The sequence below is a fragment of the Zingiber officinale genome, chromosome 3B (assembly GCF_018446385.1).
Source record: "Zingiber officinale cultivar Zhangliang chromosome 3B, Zo_v1.1, whole genome shotgun sequence".
Taxonomy (NCBI): Eukaryota; Viridiplantae; Streptophyta; class Magnoliopsida; order Zingiberales; family Zingiberaceae; genus Zingiber; species Zingiber officinale.
Genome location: NC_055991.1, coordinates 15,581,121 through 15,600,351, shown reverse-complemented (window position 1 = coordinate 15,600,351; position 19,231 = coordinate 15,581,121). Strand labels below are relative to the sequence as shown.

Here is a 19,231-nt window from a genome sequence, read left to right as displayed (position 1 = left end):
GGTACTTTGGTTCCTTAGATATCCGCTCCACATGCTCCTCCTTCCACCACTACCCAATCATCTCTTGATGTTGCATATGATCCTTCTCTCCACTGTCATCAATCCACTCATATTCATAAGTCTACTAAACTGCCAGATTTTGCTTACTCTTGTTATTCTTTTGCTTCATTTGCTACATCTATTCATTGTCTTTCTGAACGTGTATCCTATAGAGAAGTTATTTGTAACCCACTTTGGCAGAGTGCTATGGTTGAGGAACTAACTGCTTTGCATCAGACTCATACATGGGATTTGGTTCTGTTGCCACTAGGAAAACACACTATTGGTTCTCATTGTGTATATAAGATCAAAACTAAATCTGATGGATCTATCGAGTGATACAAAGCTCATCTTATTGCTAAAGGTTATTCTCAGGAGTATAACATGGATTATGAGAAAATATTTGCTCCTGTTGTAAAAATGATGATAGTTCATACTCTGATTACTGTCGCTTCTAATCATCGATAGAGAATATCTCAAATGGATGTCAAGAATGTATTTCTAAATGATGATCTTCATGAAGAAGTTTATATGACACCTCCTCCTGGTATTTCACACGAACCTGGTGAAGTTTGCAAGCTTCGTAAAGCGCTTTATGGTCTCAAACAAGCACCTTGTGCTTGGTTTAAGAAGTTCTCTACAGTGATTACTTCGCTTGATTTTCATCCTAGTAATCATGATTCAGCATTGTTTGTTAGATATACGAGTGCAAGTCATATTCTTTTATCATTATATGTTGATGACATGATTATTACTAGTGATGATTATGATGGAATTGCTTCCCTGAAGTCTGAGTTGGCTCGTCATTTTGCTATGAAAGACTTGGGTATATTATGCTACTTTCTGGACATTAAGATTGCTTATTCCCTGAAAGGTTATCTTTTATCCGGTCAAAGTATATATCTGATCTGTTTGAGCATGCTTATCTTATTGATAATAGAGTCATTGATACTCCTATTGATACTCCTATTGAGACTAATGCTCGATATTCTCCATCTGATGGCTCATCTTTGTCAAATCCTAGTTTGTACAGAACTATTGTTAGAAGCTTGATTTATCTCACTGTGACTCGTCCAAATATTGTGTATGCTGTTCATGTGGTTAGTCAATTTGTTGCTGCACCAACTACAGTTCATTGGGCTACTGTTCTTCGTATTCTCAAGTATCTTTGAGGTACTCAATTTCAAAGCCTTTTATTTCCTTCTACTTCATCTCTTGAACTACGTACATACTCTGATGCGGATTGGACTGGTGATCCTATGGATCGTAAATATACCACTGGCTTCTGCGTTTTTCTTGGTGATTCACTCATTTCTTGGAAGAGTAAGAAGTAAGATATTATTTCTAGATTTTCCACAGAGGCTGAGTATCGTACTATGACCTCAACTACTTGTGAGATAGTTTGATTGCGTTGGTTGCTTGCGGATATGAGTATTTCTCTTCATCAACTTACTCTATTATATTGTGATAATCAGAGTGCTATTCAAATTACACGTAATTAAGTTTTTCATGAGCAGACCAAACATATTGAAATTGATTGTCATGTTACTCGTCACCATCTTCAGATTGGCACCATCACATTACCTTTTGTTCCTTCAAAGCTACATATTGCTGATATGTTTACCAAGTCACATTCTGCTTCACACTTTCGTTTCTTATTTGACAAATTCTCAATACTTCTAGCTGTAGCATCATGAGTTTGTGGGGATATTAAATTATATATATTTATCTGTTTATACCTTTTAGGGTAATTTGATCTTTTCCCCTTTTATATTTAGAGCTTATGGTTTCTTAACTAAAATATATAAAGACCTTATACTTTGTATTTTCAATCATCAATTTTGGATTCAATAATATGATTAATTTTTTCTTTTTCTTAATTTCTACAATGAGATCAACCATTATTTGACATGGGGTGGTGATACTGGATTATTTGGAGTGAATGATATTACCTTTTACTCTAACAATTATCTTCCTAAGTTAAATTTTATCTGGACATCAAAATCGGCCATGGTTGCGCTAATAGTAGTTTTGCTAAAAAAATTATATAGGCTCATATTAGTCAAATTTCACGAAGAAGCTCTCCTTCATGATTGATCCAATTATTTTATGCTATCATTTTTCAATTTTAGATAGTTTAGCATCACATAGCAATTTTGTCGAAAACTACTATACGGACAAAACTACTATATAAACCCAAATTGTCAAAATTTTAACAGATGTTGTGCTCTTTGGAACCTATTAGTTAACTCTATATATTATAGTGGACTGATAATAATTTAAACGACTGATGAGGATATTGAGTCAACTCAATCTATAATTGCTCTAAATTACTCGTGTGGTTCTACTGACTAAGTGATTCAATTAACACATAAATGAGCTTAAAATGGAAATGTAGCCGTGTTGTCCCTATTGAGTTTGAGTTGGGCCCTTCCCCATAGGTAACTTAAGCTTCCTGAAATTAATAATACCTATACCACCATAACTAATTGGTTGGCAAATCATATTCCATGATGCTAATATGACGGACGGATAATCATCAAATCCATAAGGTATATCGCAAATTGAGGACAGCACCATATAGTGGATAGCAAGGCCTACCTCCAACTTAAAAAAAAGAAGGCCTAGTGATTTATCTCTAATCATCTGAAAGCCAATAAAATACATTAAAAATAAAATAATATTTCTTTTATTTCTATGCATTATCCATCCGTTGATATTCACAAAAATATGCTATATGGCCTTAATTAATTTGTCTCGATCAACGCATGAATGAGCTTCAGTCATGGGTTGCTCGTTGCCAGTGTTCAACCCTTCACGGAATCGACGACTCTGGGTTCTTTCAATTGCGGACCGCATCTTTCCCCATCCGCCCTCGGTTCGTCTCCTGCCGCAGCCGTCGCAAAGCCGAGGGCAAGCGTGAGAAGCATGACGAAGACAGCGAGGGCGGCGGAGCAAGCATAAACGCCGTCGCGAACTATGTAGCAGTCGCCGTTCATCCAGCCCGTCCCGTATCGCTGCCCACCGTTCATGCTCGATGCAGTTGCCAACAGGACAGACGACACACCGTACACTGCCCTGTTCATGAATCCACTATGCAATTAAAGCCACAGCTGTGCTTCTATATATATATGTATATGTATCTATACCACGAAGGAAGTAGCAGGGAAACAGAAGCAATTCGACCGCCGGCTGCCTTTCTGCGGATGGAACGAGCCATGGTGGTTCCGATGATCTGAGAAGTGGAGAGGCAAACGAGCGCGGCGATACCCAACCCAAATGCGCAGCTCCGTGGCAGAGAACAGAGGTTTCCGTCGAGCTTCATGTCCTCCACCTTCCATTTCGATTCAAAGTAAACGCCAACATACACTCCTAGCGAAAGATTACAACTTTATTTTTTTTTCTTCCCTTGTTCTCGTTTAATTTACCTTCACTTTGCTGAACTCGGCGGCGATGCAGCAGGAGGAAGAGACGAGGCCCAGAACCACCACGGAGATGCATAAAGGCAGCTTCTTGTCGTCTCTGGATCGTCGCTCCATTGCTCAAGCTTCTCGATTACCAATTGAAGCATCGGCTGATCCACTGGTCAGTAATTGCGTGCTCTGCTTGAGGATATCACATGGAATTTCCATTGTGGACTGGAGTTTGTAGCGTTGACTTTCAAAAAACAGAATTGTAGAAAGCGGAATGCTCGTGTAGGGCCACCGGTCCGACCCGGGCCGAGTTCTTCCTCCATTTTATTGGGCCGGGACGGTTGCTTCATCCTCAAGCTAGTCTCTTTGAGGCAAGGGCAAGTATCGCCGCCGTCTAGAATCTGGATCGGAGCATTTCGGTTGGATGCTCTAGCAATCTGGATCGGAGCTTTGAGAACGAAGTCAACAATGAGACGGTCGGTGATATACTACGGAAGTCCTGGAGTCTTCTTCCCTCTGATTGATGGAGAAGATTGAAGGAATAAATTAGCATCGATTGGCGTGGATATCACGAACAGGAAACGGCGATTCTGATGGGGTGGGTGGGTGGGTGGGCGGTGGTGGAAGAGGGCCACCGACGGACGTCATGTAATGTTTCAAAGATTAAAGTAGAGAGAGAATTTTGCATTCTTGCGCTCCTACTTTTTCATACTCTTTTCCTTTTGCTCTTATTCCTAGTTTTGCGTACTTTTTCATTTTGCCATTTTAAATAGTTTGAGCAAGTTTTTTTTCCCTCATGCTCGGCTTATATATGGCAAAAAGTAATTCATTCATTTTAGTATCTTCATTAATCAATCTGTTCCTATGTCAAGACGATAAAAATAAATCATGAATAATTACTAACTATTAGTGCAAGTGATTAAGACATAGAAAAGGATATGCCAAATTTAAACCTCAAAATCTCACTCATGCTCTTCTTACATAAAGAGTGGATGATGAATAGATGAAGTAAATTTAGGGGAAGAGAATGGAAAAGGAAAGAAATATATTTTTCTACGTACTTGTTTATCTTGATTGATTGAAGAAAATAAATATATGCGATCTAATTTTTATAATTGAAAAGGAGTAGCACATGCTTGAGTTCGATTTACTTTCGAAATCACTAACTCTTCCAAGTCCAAGGAAAGACTTTGACCTCATCAATTACTAGGGTGGATTTTATAAACATTCAGCAACATGGGACAGTGTTGCAGGCTAATCATCAGTTTTCGAATTAATCATAAGTTTTCAAATTACAGCAGTTTAAATTTGAGAAATTTAGAGAGAAAATTTAGAGCTTGACCTCAGATAACAAATTTTAGACGAGATGAGAATATGGTCTTTGAAAGAGGGAGAATGGCAGAGGTTATAAAAATCTCTGGCCTTCACGTTACACTTCGTTTGGATTGTTTCAGCAGAGTGAGCAGGGGATGATTCAAGAAGAGAAATTTAATATGTAAATAGCAAAAATAAGGAGGGGTCTTACGGAGAGGGACAGTGGTAAGGATAGCGTCGCGGCGATGGGATGGCTTCGTCGGCTCTCGACAGATAGCGGTGGCAACGACGAAAGACGGCGGTAGGGACAGTGTCGCGGCGACGGGTTGGTGTTGGCGGCTTTCAATAGACGGTGGCGGTAGCAGCGACGAAAAATGGCAATAGGGACGCCGTCGCGGTGACGGGTCTGCGGCTCTAGATAGATGGCGGCGGCGGTGACAAAAGATGGCGGGGATCGACTAGCGAGGAATGTCGAGGCGAGGCAAGCGAGGATCGGAGAGCAAAGACGGTGTCGCAGGAACGACGTCACAGGAAAGGAGAGGAAAAGTTATGTTTTATAAAATAAAAGGAAAAATCAAGGGTAATTTTACGTACAGTCCTTATTGGCAAACAAATCTTTGCATGCAGTCCTCATCCATGAAAATCTTTGTTTTCAGTCCCCAGTCAAACATCTTTACCTAATTGCCCATGATATTTTTAGGTACAAAAGTCTAAAAATCAGTATAAATCCTCTTAAATTGAGTATATTAATTTAGAATCTAGTATATTTTCTATCAAATTGAGTACGATTCTTTTTTCACCTCAAAATATACTCGATTTTAATTTAATGTGCTGAATTTAATAGAAATTATACTCATTTTTAGACTATTTGTACCGAAAAATATGAGGGTTAATTTCGATAGAAAATATACTCGATCATAGTATAGAGTACTAAATTATAGTATAAAGTGCTGAATTTAACCTGAATTATACTTATTTTTAGACTTTTTATACCTAAAAAATAAGAGGGACAATTTTGATAGAAAATATACTCGATTTTTAATATAAAGTACTGACTTTAAGAAAAATTATACTCATTTTTAGATTTCTTGTACTCAATTTTGGAATTTTTGTATCTAAAAAATCTGAGGGACAATTTAGGTATCAATATTTGCATGAGGGAGTTGAAACAAGTAATACTTTGCATGCAGGGAGTGGAAACAAAGTTTTTTGGATATGGGGATTGCATACAAAGTTAACATTATGATTGGAGATTTTTCTCTAATTTACCGAAAAATGAAATGATGCGACGAGAAAATTTTAGATTTTGAAAAATAAAAGAAAAAAAATTCACGCGGGTGCCACATACACCGTCGCACACAGACGCATAAAAGAATTCACGCATAATATCAATATATATACACGCTTTTATACAAATCATCATATCTATATATTATAATAACTAATTTTAATTGATCAGTTTTTTTTAATTTAAGTGTTTGGATTTTACTCGACAAATTTTAGAGTTAGACATCCTTCCTCTTACTTCGTCTACTAGATAAATTCAAATCACAAGTTATGTATAAGTAAACTTCCAAGATATCCGTTCAATTTGAAATTCCAAATCTTCAACCTCGTGGATCCAGTTCGAATCAGATTTAAATGTCTGATAAATATATTTATTAGTTGAGAGTGAAACGATAAGTAGGAGGGGAGATGACTGGTGAGAGAGATTGTTGGCCAATGATCTTCAAGGGCGGAGGGACACTGTATATGGGGGCCTGGCCCCCTCCGGCCTGAGGTAGGAGGTGCGCCGCCCAACATTCCAATGAATGTCGAGTGAAAGTGGCACGTCTGTCGCGAGAAGAAGGAGAGGGATTTTGACTACTACTTTGGATGCGGTTCGCAAATAAAACCGATAAGACTTAAGAGATAGAATCCGGATCCGAATGAATTTTCTTTTGCTAGGCTGGGCATATTCCCGGGTGAGCCGAGTCCAGAATTTATTAATTTTTAATTGTGTTTCATATTATGTTTTAACCCTTTTAACTTTATGAAATTATGTCAAAATGCTTCTTGAAATTTCTCACGTTTTCAAAAGGCACCACGTAATTTTAAATTTAATAAAAAAAAACTCTAAACATTTTAAACGGTTAACATTTACCTCATAATTATCAATGCCATACACTAGTGGTTTACGCCGCATCGCCTCGTAATCTCAAACCAAAACAGCGTTCAACGCCGCCCGCCTCCCCTCCTCCCTCTTCTCGCCCTTTTTCGCCTGCGATGGAGGACATGAATTGGGGCATATCCACCTTTTTCGGCATGGCAGCATCAAGGCCAAGGAGGATGGTCCCTGCCTCAACGCCTCTATTGCGACTCCTGCGACAGCACCGACTTCGCAAACGCCAAGCGATAAAAAATAAATGGTATTGCTTTGCAAATGATCCGTCAAGTTTTTTAATTGTTATCGGGCCAGATCATCTTTACCATACAAGAGACTCGGTAGAAGCGACAACTGTGAATAAGTTAGGGTTTGGGGCCACCGGCACGTACCATGAGCTTTTTCGCTTTGTCAGAGGAGGTTGTCAGTCGCTATTTTCATTCTAATTTTCGTATCTGATAGCTCCCTTCTATTTCTTCCGTTATTTGAACGTCTGATCTTCACATAAAGGTAAGAAATAAGATAGTATAATCCTTGATCTTTCTTAGTGTCTATTGAAGGTTTTAGTAGATTTTATGGTCTTTTATGTGTCATAGTGTCAATCATACTTCTCCAGCTTCCCTTATCGCTTCTGAAGACCGCTCAAGGTTATCCCATGATAACTGGTAAGCAATTATCTTTCCTTTCTTAATTGTGACTTTTCAATGCGTTACAAATTTACAGCATCAATAGACTAATAATATATGATATTATCACTTGGCGATTACTTAATTTCGATGTGAGTCATGTGACCCACATCACAATGCAAAATGTTATTGCTGGATTTAACAAGTTATGCTATATGAAAATGTATCTTTTTTGTTAACTATCTAATCTATGTTATAATTTTATAAAGTAGATAAGTAATTTTATAGTTTTATTGGTGATTCAAACTTGAGTAATCGTTTTTTTTTGTAGATGAAAAAATTACAAACAATTGATTCGTTCTTCAAAAGAAAGAATGATAAAATTCGAATATCTCAATCAAATCCAGCTATAGATGTTAACCATTTGAATTCTGAAGGTTGCCCTGCAAAGTCTTTGTAACGACTCACCTTCCTTACTACTCTCTAAAGGTGGTCGTTACTTAACTATTACTCTACTTACTAGTGTCACTTATCCTATTATTAGCAACACTTAAATTTATCACGGCCCCCAGAGAAGTTCCTACCGAAAAATTTCGGTAGAATATCCCCTGTACCGGTGACAATAATCATCAATACATGCAAAATAAACCATCAGCCACATGCGGCTGGTATATATATACTTCACAAACACGCAGTAATAAGACACAACAACTTAAAGAAAACTATTCTAGCAATAGCAAATGAATAAAGCTCCAACAGTGGGAAACAACCAAACTAACAATGCGGAATAGACTCAACTAGCAACATAGGAAAAGGAAACAACTCCATAACAATCTCAACTTCTCTAATAACATTAAAGAATGACTCTAAACAACTACTTAGCCAAGTCCCGAGGCTTCCATAGTTCAACATCACACACCATCCATCACGCATCCTCCTTGTCGCCTTCCTCTTTATACTTTAGCTTTTCCTTTATCTGCGGTAGGAGGAAAATAAATCTATAAGCGAAACGCTTAGTAAGTACTAAACTATCTCACAAAAACTCGAAAGTGCATAAGATACAAAGGATGCTAAAACTGAAATGCTAAAAAGAAAAACTACACATGCTCATCTAATAGCAAGACACTAAAATAATCTGCATACTCATGATATACAAGAATAAATCTGCGTGCTGGAAATAAAGCTAATCATGCTCATTAAACTCATAAGGAAAGCAAATGAAAACTAATACGGTATGCTTAGAATTAAAAGAGCTAAACTTTGTTAATTCTAAACATAGGTGATACTTGTCTCATTTATTTATAGCCTTATACTTGAAATTAATATTTAACTTTCTTCTTCTCTTTCTTGGGCCTAGGCTTAGTACCAAATGCGCGCGCTCTAATAGAGACTGAGGTAGCGAGCCTCCAGTCCTATGAGGGTAAAGACCTTGGTCTTACCAGGGCCAAGACATTGGAATTGGTCACCTGGATTTGTTTAACGACAACCTTGAAAGTCGGGTACTAGCCTCTTACTTTAAATTACTTGTTATCTTTTCTAACTAGACCTTGGTCTTTTCTCACTTATAACTACTCATTATAGCAAGGAAAGTCTAAACTAAATGCTATGTATATATATGTATATGCTATAATCTGTTTAAACTAAGCACATGTGAAACATTAAACTGAACCAATGTACGAGCTATCCTCTACTACTAAGAAGGTGCAACATCAAATTTTTACTTATTTGTTACATGAGTTGGACGATCATACTACTAGATTTTCTTTGTTACTCTAAGCTATACATGATCAAAGTGCCCTTAATTAAATTAGGAAATTGTCCTAACCTTTAGATATTTCACACAGCATGCTACTGGAATAGGAATCCATAACAGAAATTAAACACCAAAAAAAATTCATCTGTACATTACTAAAAGCATGCTACTGGAACTTCCAAAAACAAGGGCCCTAAATATCATAATTCCCTACAACTGAAATCCGAAACCAACCCAATCCGTAAGCTCCAAATGGCCTGGTTCATGCCCGCAGAAATGTAAAAGGAATGGGGCTGTTCTAAGCTCCAAATGAAGCTGTTCGTGTCCCTATTTTTGCATAAATTCAAATTGAACTTGCTGCCCATTTGAGGTACACGGCAGAAAATTCCAAATAACAACCTTCACTGCACGATTTAAAAACAAGGAGAAGCAAAATCCGAAAACTACTCCTACCGCAGGTGAGTAGTACTTACATAGTGTTCTTGGACTTACAACCGAGAAGGTGACGACTTAGGGTTCCGGTTAGCTCGGATCTTCAACCTCCCTTGCGTCCACAGACCTTTCTCGACGAGGGGATCACCACCGCGTGAAGGGATCTCTCGGAGAACACCCTTGCTGGTCGCCGGAGGCGTGCCCTAAGTCCTGCTGCAGTTTCACCCGAGAAGAGTTGGCGCCGTCGCGAGAAAGAGGAGAGGAAGAGAGATTAGGGTTCGGGTAAAATAAAATCCCAAACGCTATTAACTCATCCTTTAATACTTAGGTTCTATTTCTGTTCTCCACTATAACTTAAATATATTTCGTTTCTTATCTTTTCACGCAACAACTGCTTGAGCACTTGGTTAGTTGCGTTTTCGCCGAACCCCTGGTCCCGAGTTCGAATCCTCAGTCGAGCCTTTTATTCCAATTTATTTTCGATTTCCTTACTGCTTAAATACATTTTCTTTCCTTATTTGATCAGTAATGACCGCTTGCACACTTGGTTAGCCGGATTTGGTTCGGCCGGAGGTCTCGGGTTCGAATCTCGGCTTGGACATTATTTTTGTCAAAACTTCTTTCGTTTTGTAAAAATACCAAACGACCTCCAAAAATTGCATAAAAATACTCTAAAAATTTCTAAAAATCTCTAGAATATTTCTATAGCATTTCTAAGTATTAATAAGGACTTTTAGAACTTGAAATAGGGAAAATTGGGTCGTTACAATCCCCCATACCTTATAAAAAGTTCGTCCTCGAACTTAGAATAGTTCTAGATATTTCTGTCTCATACTGTCCTCATGTTCCCAAGTGACTTCCTCGTGCTTCTGGTTCTGCCAGATGACCTTCACTAATGGTACTTCTTTATTTCTTAGTCTCTTGACTGTTCTGTCCACTATTTGTGTAGGTTTGCTCTCATAGCTAAGATCCTCCTGAATCTGCACTGACTGAGGCTCAATCACTTGGCTAGGATCGTGGAGACACCTCTTTAGCATGGAGACATGAAATACATTATGTATTTCTGACATGTCTTGTGGTAAGTCCAGCTTGTAAGCTACTTTCCCAATCCTCTCTATGATCAGGTAAGGTCCTACGTAGCGAGGACTTAATTTGACCTTCTTGCCAAATCTCATCACTCACTTCTAGGAGCGACCTTGAGAAAGACTGAATCTCCTATTTGGAATTCCAGTGGTCTACGGCGTGTGTCAGCATAACTCTTCTGTCTACTCTGAGCAGTCTCAATTCTCTGTATGATCTTCTGGATAGCCTGAGTGGTCTCATCTATCATCTCTGTCTGGATGCCCAGCTCTACTTCCATTTCTTTTCTCTCACCTTCTTCTTGCCAGCAAATAGGTGATCTGCATTTCCTACCATACAACGCCTCATATTGTGCCATCTTGATGGTGGCCTGATAGTTGTTGTTGTAGGCAAATTCAGCAAAGCACAGATACTTGCACCAACTTCCCTTGAAATCTAGTGCACAAGCCCTGATCATATCTTCTAAGATCTGATTTACTCGCTCTATCTGTCCATCAGTCTGAGGATGGAAGGCTGTGCTGAACTTGAGTTTGGTGCCTAGTGCAGTCTGAACACACTCCCAAAAGCGAGAGGTGAAGCGCCCATCTCTATCAGAAACAATAGATTTAGGAACTCCATGAAGTCTGATCACTTCCTTGATGTACGTTTGTGCCAACTGCTCTATAGAGTGGGACACCTTGATGGCTAGAAAATGAGCAGACTTAGTCAATCTGTCCACTACTACCCATATTGCGTCATTTCCATTTGTAGTTCTTGGAAGACCTATTATAAAGTCCATAGATATGTCTTCCCACTTCCATTCTGGTATTGGGAGAGGTTGTAGAACTCCTCCTGGTCTCTAGTGTTCTGCTTTGACCCTCTGACATGTCAGGCAGGTACTGACATATTTAGCTACATCTCTTTTGAGTCCAGACCACCAGAACCTCTGTTTCACGTCTTGGTACATCTTGGTGGAACCAGGATGCATGGAGTAAGGTGTACTATGTGCTTCTTCTAGAATCTTCCTCCTTAATTCCTCATCATTGGGAACACAAAGACGGTTCCCCTAATAAAGAACTCCACTGTCTGATACTCGAAACTCTGTATCTCCTTCTTTTTGTATCCCTTGCTTGATCTTCTGGATATCTGGATCTTCACTTTGCTTTCTCTGTATATCCTCAAGCAAGGTTGACTCTAAGGTCAATGCAGAGAGTTGTCCATAAATAATTTCCATACCAAAGTCTGACAACTCCTTCTGCAGTGGTAGGGCTAATGATGACAAAGACATCAGGGATGCACTGGATTTTCTGCTTAGTGCATCTGCCACTTTGTTAGCTTTGCCTGGGTGGTAGAGGATTTCACAGTCATAGTCCTTGACCAACTCTAGACACCTACGATGTCTCATGTTTAAGTCCTTCTGGGTAAAGAAATACTTTAAACTCTAATGGTCTGTGAAGATTCTGCATTGAACGCCATACAAATAATGTCGCCAGAGTTTTAGTACAAAGACCACAGCTGCCAGCTCAAGATCATGAGTGAGGTAGTTCTTTTAATAATCTTTGAGTTGTCTGGAAGCATAAGCTATCACTTTTCCTTCTTGCATGAGAACAGCTCCTAGACCCATCTTGGAGGCATCACTGTAGATGTCAAAACTCTTGTCACTAGCTGGAACAGTCAGAATGGGAGCACTGGTCAGTCTCTTCTTCAGCTCTTGGAAACTCTGCTCACATTTGTTTGACCACTCAAACTTTTTGTTCTTTCTGGTCAGGGCTGTCAGTGGAGAGGCTATCCTGGAAAAGTCCTCCACAAATTTTCTGTAGTACCCAGCTAAACCAAGGAAGCTTCTGATCTCCCTGGCATTCTTGGGTCTACTCCAGTTGTTGACCACTTCTATTTTGGCTGGATCCACTTGGATACCTTCTTTAGAAATTATGTGACCTAGAAACGCCACCTGATCTAACCAGAATTCGCACTTTGAGAATTTAGCATACAACTGTTTTTGCTGAAGGGTCTGCAATATTATCCTCAAGTACGTGTCATGCTCCTCTGGGGTTCTTGAATAGACTAGAATGTCGTCGATGAATACGATGACAAATTTGTCAAGGTATTCTCTGAACACTCTGTTCATTAAGTCCATGAAGACCGCTGGTGCATTAGTCACACCAAAAGGCATGACTACAAACTCGTAGTGTCTGTATCTGGTCCTGAATGTCGTTCTGGGTATATCCCTTTCTTTCACTTTCAGCTGATGGTACCCAGAGCACAGGTCTATCTTTGAGAATACTGTTGCCCCTCTCAATTGATCAAATAAGTCATCGATCCTGGGAAGGGGGTACTTGTTCTTGATTGTCACTTAATTCAGAGCTCTATAATCAATGCACATCCGCATAGATCCGTCCTTCTTCTTGACAAACAACACAGGAGCTCCCCAAGGTGAGTGACTAGGGCGGATGAAGCCTTTGTCAAGTAGCTCCTGAAGTTGCTCTTGTAACTCTTTCAGCTCTGCTGGAGACATGCGATACAGAGGTTTTGAAATTGGACCGGTACCAGGAACCAATTCAATCTCAAACTCCACTTCTCTGTTGGGAGGCAATCCAGGTAGCTCTTCTGGAAACACTTCTGGATACTCGCATACTACCCGAACATCCTCCTGCTTGAGTCCTTTCTGTTCTTCTGCATTTACTATGTATGCAAGAAAACCAGTACACCCTTTAGCTAACATCTGGTGAGCTGCTAGAGAAGAGAGAAGTTTCTGGGTCTTCTTCCTTGGCACTCCCGTGAATTCAAAAAGTGGTTCACCCTCTGGACTGAAGATTACTTTCCATCTGCGGCAGTCTACTGAAGCACTATACTTGCTGAGGAAATCCATACCCAAAATGATATCGAAATCTTGCATGGCGAGGACTACCAGGCTAACATATAGTTCTCGGTCTGCAATTCTGACCGGTACAGCTCGAAGCCACTGATTGGACTCCATGACTTCCCCAGAAGGTAGGGTCGTCAAGAACTTGGAGTTCACACTCTCTGTAGGCACCTGTAATTTACTGGCAAAGGGTACTGATACGAAAGAATGGGTCGCCCCAGTATCAAATAGTGCAGTAGCTAAATGCTGAAAAATAACCACTTGACCTGTTACGACCGTGGAGGCACTAGCAGCTTCCTCTTTAGTGAGGGAGAATACTCTGGCATTGGCTGGAACTAGTGGTGCTTCCAACCTTCCTTGACTGAGTTTAGGTCCCTCTAATGCTGCTTCCATGTAGTGCAACTGTGCAGGCTTGCCTCCATATTGCACTGGCTGTGGCTGAGGTGCTTTGAGATTGTTAGGACATTCTTTAGTCATGTGTCCTTCCTGACCACAGGAATAACATCCAGTCTTACCCAAAAGATAGGCTCCTGGATGTGTTCTCCCACATTTGGGACAGGGAGGGAACTTGGTCTGCTTGTTTGCTGGTCCTCCCTTCTAGTTACTTCCTGAGTTCCACTGCTTCCTTTTACTACCCTTGCCTTTCCAGTTCTATTTACTTGACTGGGATTTCTGGCTCCCTACTGTCTTGTCCTCTATCTTCACTGGCTTGTGCTGCGCTCGTTGTGCTTTGATGTCGTTCAGGTAGTGCTCAGCAATTAATGCCCTACTGATCAACTCTTCACCAGTTTAGGGCCGGTGAGCTCCACTACTCACATTCAGTGCTATGTGTGGTCTCAGCATTCTGAGCATCAGTCTGACTCGCTCCTTCTCTGTACTTACTAGCTCTGGGAAGAGACGAGCTAGTATGTTGAACTTCTTGACTGCTTCTTCCACTGTTAGGTCACCTTGTTTGAATTCTATAAATTCCTCATAGTGCTTGTTGGTGATCTGTAAGTGGAAGTACTCTTCATAAAACTCTGACTGAAAATCAACCCAGCTCATCTGATTGGCTGCCCTATTGGTCTTTATCCTCTCCCACCACATACGAGCATCTCCTGACAGGAAGAAAGAGGCGCACTTGACCTTCTCGACTTATGGCCAGTCAAGAAGCTCCATTGTGCTCTCCAGTGTTTTGAACCAAGCCTGGGCATCCCAGGGCTCAGTCGTGCCTGAGAAGCTCTCTGGTTTCAGTTTCATCCACTGTATGAGGTAAGCTTCTTGTCTCTGAGGTGCTGTGGCGACTCCCAGGGTAGCTGGTGGAACCTCGGTTACCACTGGAGTCTCCACAGTTACTGTTGGAGGAGTGGGAGGAACTAGTTGCTGATTTGCCATCAGATTGGCAATCACTTGTTGCTGCTCTGCTACCTGTTTCTGGAGTTGAGCAACAACTTCAAAGAGATTGGGCTCAGTTGAGCTTGGGCCTTCATTCTCCTGATCCTGGTCCTCAGTATGAGCGGTAAGGGACGCCCTCTTCTTGCCATCTAATTATGCAAAGAACAAGGCTTGATATCTTCTCTATCCTTTCCAAACAAACATATGTATGAATAAAGAAAAACAAAACTTCTATCTTACTAAAGCACATATAAGCAATTACTCCTTACTGCAAATAATAAAGAAAGCATAAAAGGAAAAACTTAAATACTTTCTTACTTGAAGACGGCAAGGTTTATGCTGATGTGTGTGTGATGCTGGAGAATGGGAACTGCTCTGATACCAACTGTAACGACCGACCTTCCTTACTACTCTCTAAAGGTGGTCGTTACTTAACTATTACTCTACTTACTAGTGTCACTTATGCTATTATTAGCAACACTTAAATTTATCACGGCCCCCAGAGAAGTTTCTACCGAAAAATTTCGACAGAGTCTCTCCTGTACCGGTGACAATAATCATCAATACATGCAAAATAAACCATCAGCCACATGCGGTTGGTATATATATACTTCACAACCACGCAGTAATAAGACACAACAACTTAAAGAAAACTATTCTAGCAATATCAAATGAATAAAGCTCCAACAGTGGGAAACAACCAAACTAACAATGCGGAATAGACTCAACTAGCAACATAGAAAAAGGAAACAACTCCTTAACAATCTCAACTTCTCTAATAACATTAAAGAAGGACTCTAAACAACTTCTTAGCCAAGTCCTGAGGCTTCCATAGTTCAACATCACACACCATCCATCACGCATCCTCCTTGTCGCCTTCCTCTTTATACTTTAGCTTTTCCTTTATCTGCGGTAGGAGGAAAATAAATCTATAAGCGAAACGCTTAATAAGTACTAAACTATCTCACAAAAACTCGAAAGTGCATAAGATACAAAGGATTCTAAAATTGAAATGCTAAAAAGAAAAGCTACACATGCTCATCTAATAGCAAGGCACTAAAATAATCTGCATATTCATGATATACAAGAATAAATCTGCGTGCTGGAAATAAAGCTAATCATGCTCATTAAACTCATAAGGAAAGCAAATGAAAACTAATACGGTATGCTTAGAATTAAAAGAGCTAAACTTTGCGGATTCTAAACATAGGTGATACTTGTCTCATTTACTTATAGCCTTATACTTGAAATTAATATTTAACTTTCTTCTTCTCTTTCTTGGGCCCAGGCTTAGTACCAAATGCGCGCTCTCTAATAGAGACTGAGGTAGCGAGCCTCCAGTCCTATGAGGGTAAAGACCTTGGTCTTACCGGGGCCAATACCTTGGAATTGGTCACCTGGATTTGTTTAACGACAACCTTGAAAGTCGGGTACTAGCCTCTTACTTTAAATTACTTGTTATCTTTTCTAACTAGACCTTGGTCTTTTCTCACTTATAACTACTCATTATAGCAAGGAAAGTCTAAACTAAATGCTATGTATATATATGTATATGCTATAATCTGTTCACGCACATCTTAAAGCAAAGGGAAAACAAAATCAGCATACTACTATAATCTGTTCATGCACATCTTAAAGCAAAGGGAAAACAAATCAGCATACTACACTTATAAGAATCTGTATTTAAGCTATAAGAAATCTGCATACAAACTCAAACTAAATCTAAACCTCGCTGAAATTAAAACCTATCACTACAACAAAAACCTTCATAGACATCGGTTTTCCACCTGTGTCTATTTCATTTTCGACCGATGTCTATGAAGCCGATGTTAAAAGTCTGCCATTTTAGACATCGGGTTAAAACCGGTGTAGTATCACTTAACGACACTGGTCTTCGAATCGGTTATTAACCGGTGTAGTATCACTTAACGACACCGTTTCATCAACGGTGTAAAACCGATGTAATATTGTATGTTAATAACACCAGTTTTGGCAGCGATAAATGACCGATGTAATATTAGTTAATAACACCGGTTTTGCAGCGGTGGAAAATCGATGTAATATGTATATTTTTTAACAGCACAAATTTGATTTTCGAAACAATGAAAAACCGACAATAATAAAAAAAAACACAAATATTCACAAATTATACAAATATTCTTCATTCAACAATATCCATAAAATACACAAATATTCACAAATTATATAAATAATCTTCTTACAACAATATCCATAAAATACTCAAATATTCTTTTTACATCAAAAGCTAGCTAATAGATATCAAAATCAAGGTAGAACATTCTTTTAATAACACATCAAGGTAGAACCGCACTTCAAATGTATTCTAGCATGCATTCAGCCTACTCGAACCGCACTTCATCAATTTCAACTCTGGAGTACTTGAGATTTGTAAACTGTAAAAACACATAAATAATATATTAGTAAACCAAGACTAAAAATCATAGTTGAAAAAGTAGTAAGAGCACCAGGTAACAAGATGACTAATTGGAATGCTTAAAAAGAAAAACATTCATCATTTATCTCAACCACATCATATAGTGATAGATCTATCATTCCTGGGAACTTAATATAATCCAAACCAAAAATTTTAATCTAACTACATAAACAGCAATTTAATCTTTCAAATTCAATTCATTAGTAGTCGACCCAAATGGCATAACTGTTTACCACTAAGAGTATATGAAAAGTAAATAAATTCACTTTTAGTTTGCAAAAAATAAATTCACTTTTATCACTAAGAGTACATGGAAAATAAATAAATTCCTCAGCAGCAATAAAGATGAGTAACATCAATTCATTTATATGATTTCCAATGAGATATATATATGCACCTTAGATGATAATTTATGTTTCAGAAGTGAAGCAACAGAGCATAAAGCAACAATAGTCAATAACCACACCGCATCGCCAATGTCATTCATGTAAAGATTCAGCCGTAGCAAGGACTTAGTTTTCTTAACAAACTCAGCGATGCTAAAGGCGCCTTTGGGACCAATCTCATTGTTGCCAATATCTAGAAGTGTTATTTTTCCTAAACAAGAAGAAATATAGTTTTATATAATTGCTGAGAAGTAGTACAATCAATAAATACTGGAAAGCCAATAGATCTGATGAAGAAATTAAATCTGCAAGAAAGAACTGCATGGATAGAAAATCTAAGTGTGTGTAAGTCTTATTAGCTTGAGATGTATAGATCGAATTGCCTTATTCTCAACTAGTGCTCCAGCAAGACTTGCAAAACCCTATAAAATTTCACATGGAAATAAGGTGTAAGGAGTAAGGACACTAGAAACAAAGTGTAAAAGATCTAGGAATTTCATAAAAAAAACATGAAAGATTGCCCAAGAATAAGGTCATACAGAATATTCATTCATATTATTGTTAAGTTTCAGTACACGTAAAGTTTGATTTTCTTTCAGCATATCTGCAATAACCCTTGCACCCTACATAACATATTTAGCATTCAGACTTTACCAGAATCAAGAATCATTTTCTTCCTCAAGAAACAAACAACCGGAACATGCAACAAGTAAAATTAAACAACCTCATCTCCAATACCTGAATTGTTTAGTTGGAGTTCCTGAATACATCCATTTACCTTCAAAATATCTGAAAGACGCTGCATAGGAAATTTCCACAATCTCAACATCTAATGAAAGAAATAGGAATAATGTAAAGTAAAATAACATGTCCAAAAACTTCTTGGTCAATGAGAAAAATTATTAAGAAATAAGCACATAAAGAAAACAAAATCAATACCCAAAAAATGTTAAATTACTCATTTTGACAAAAGTTATAAAAACAAAAAATATGTTGGTAATAGATGACAAAGAAGAAATAAATGTTACTTGAAAAGTATAATTCTCTTAATCTTAACAAAGCGACTAATACTAAGTAATATTCTGGTCAACACAAAGAACTAACCCAACACAAAGAATCGAGTTTACTGTTATAGATAGCTATTTGCCTTTCGTGAACAACCAACAGATGTGTCTGATTACTGTGAAATTGAATTTGGATGTCCCCAACTAATGGAGATGTACATCTAGTGAAATTGAATTTGGATGTCCCCAACTAATGGAGATGTACATCTAGTAAACGCCTGGATAAAGCGGGAGTTTTTCTTCTCCCAACTACCTATGCTCCAAACACAAAGCTGCATATAATCACCAAGTAAAGGGGTTAGAATATACA

The 19,231-nt window shown here is 38.7% G+C and overlaps 1 protein-coding gene across 1 annotated transcript; it reads right to left on the bottom strand.

Annotated features, from left to right (window-relative positions):
* Positions 1 to 2,846: 2,846 nt before the first annotated feature.
* On the bottom strand, positions 2,847 to 3,607 carry LOC121968097 (protein MODIFYING WALL LIGNIN-1-like). Its single transcript, XM_042518601.1, has 3 exons — positions 3,468 to 3,607; positions 3,189 to 3,373; positions 2,847 to 3,117 (listed from the first exon to the last, which is right to left on the bottom strand). The coding sequence occupies exons 1-3, from the start codon at positions 3,576 to 3,578 to the stop codon at positions 2,847 to 2,849; spliced, it is 567 nt and encodes a 188-aa protein (XP_042374535.1). The 5' UTR covers positions 3,579 to 3,607.
* Positions 3,608 to 19,231: the final 15,624 nt, after the last annotated feature.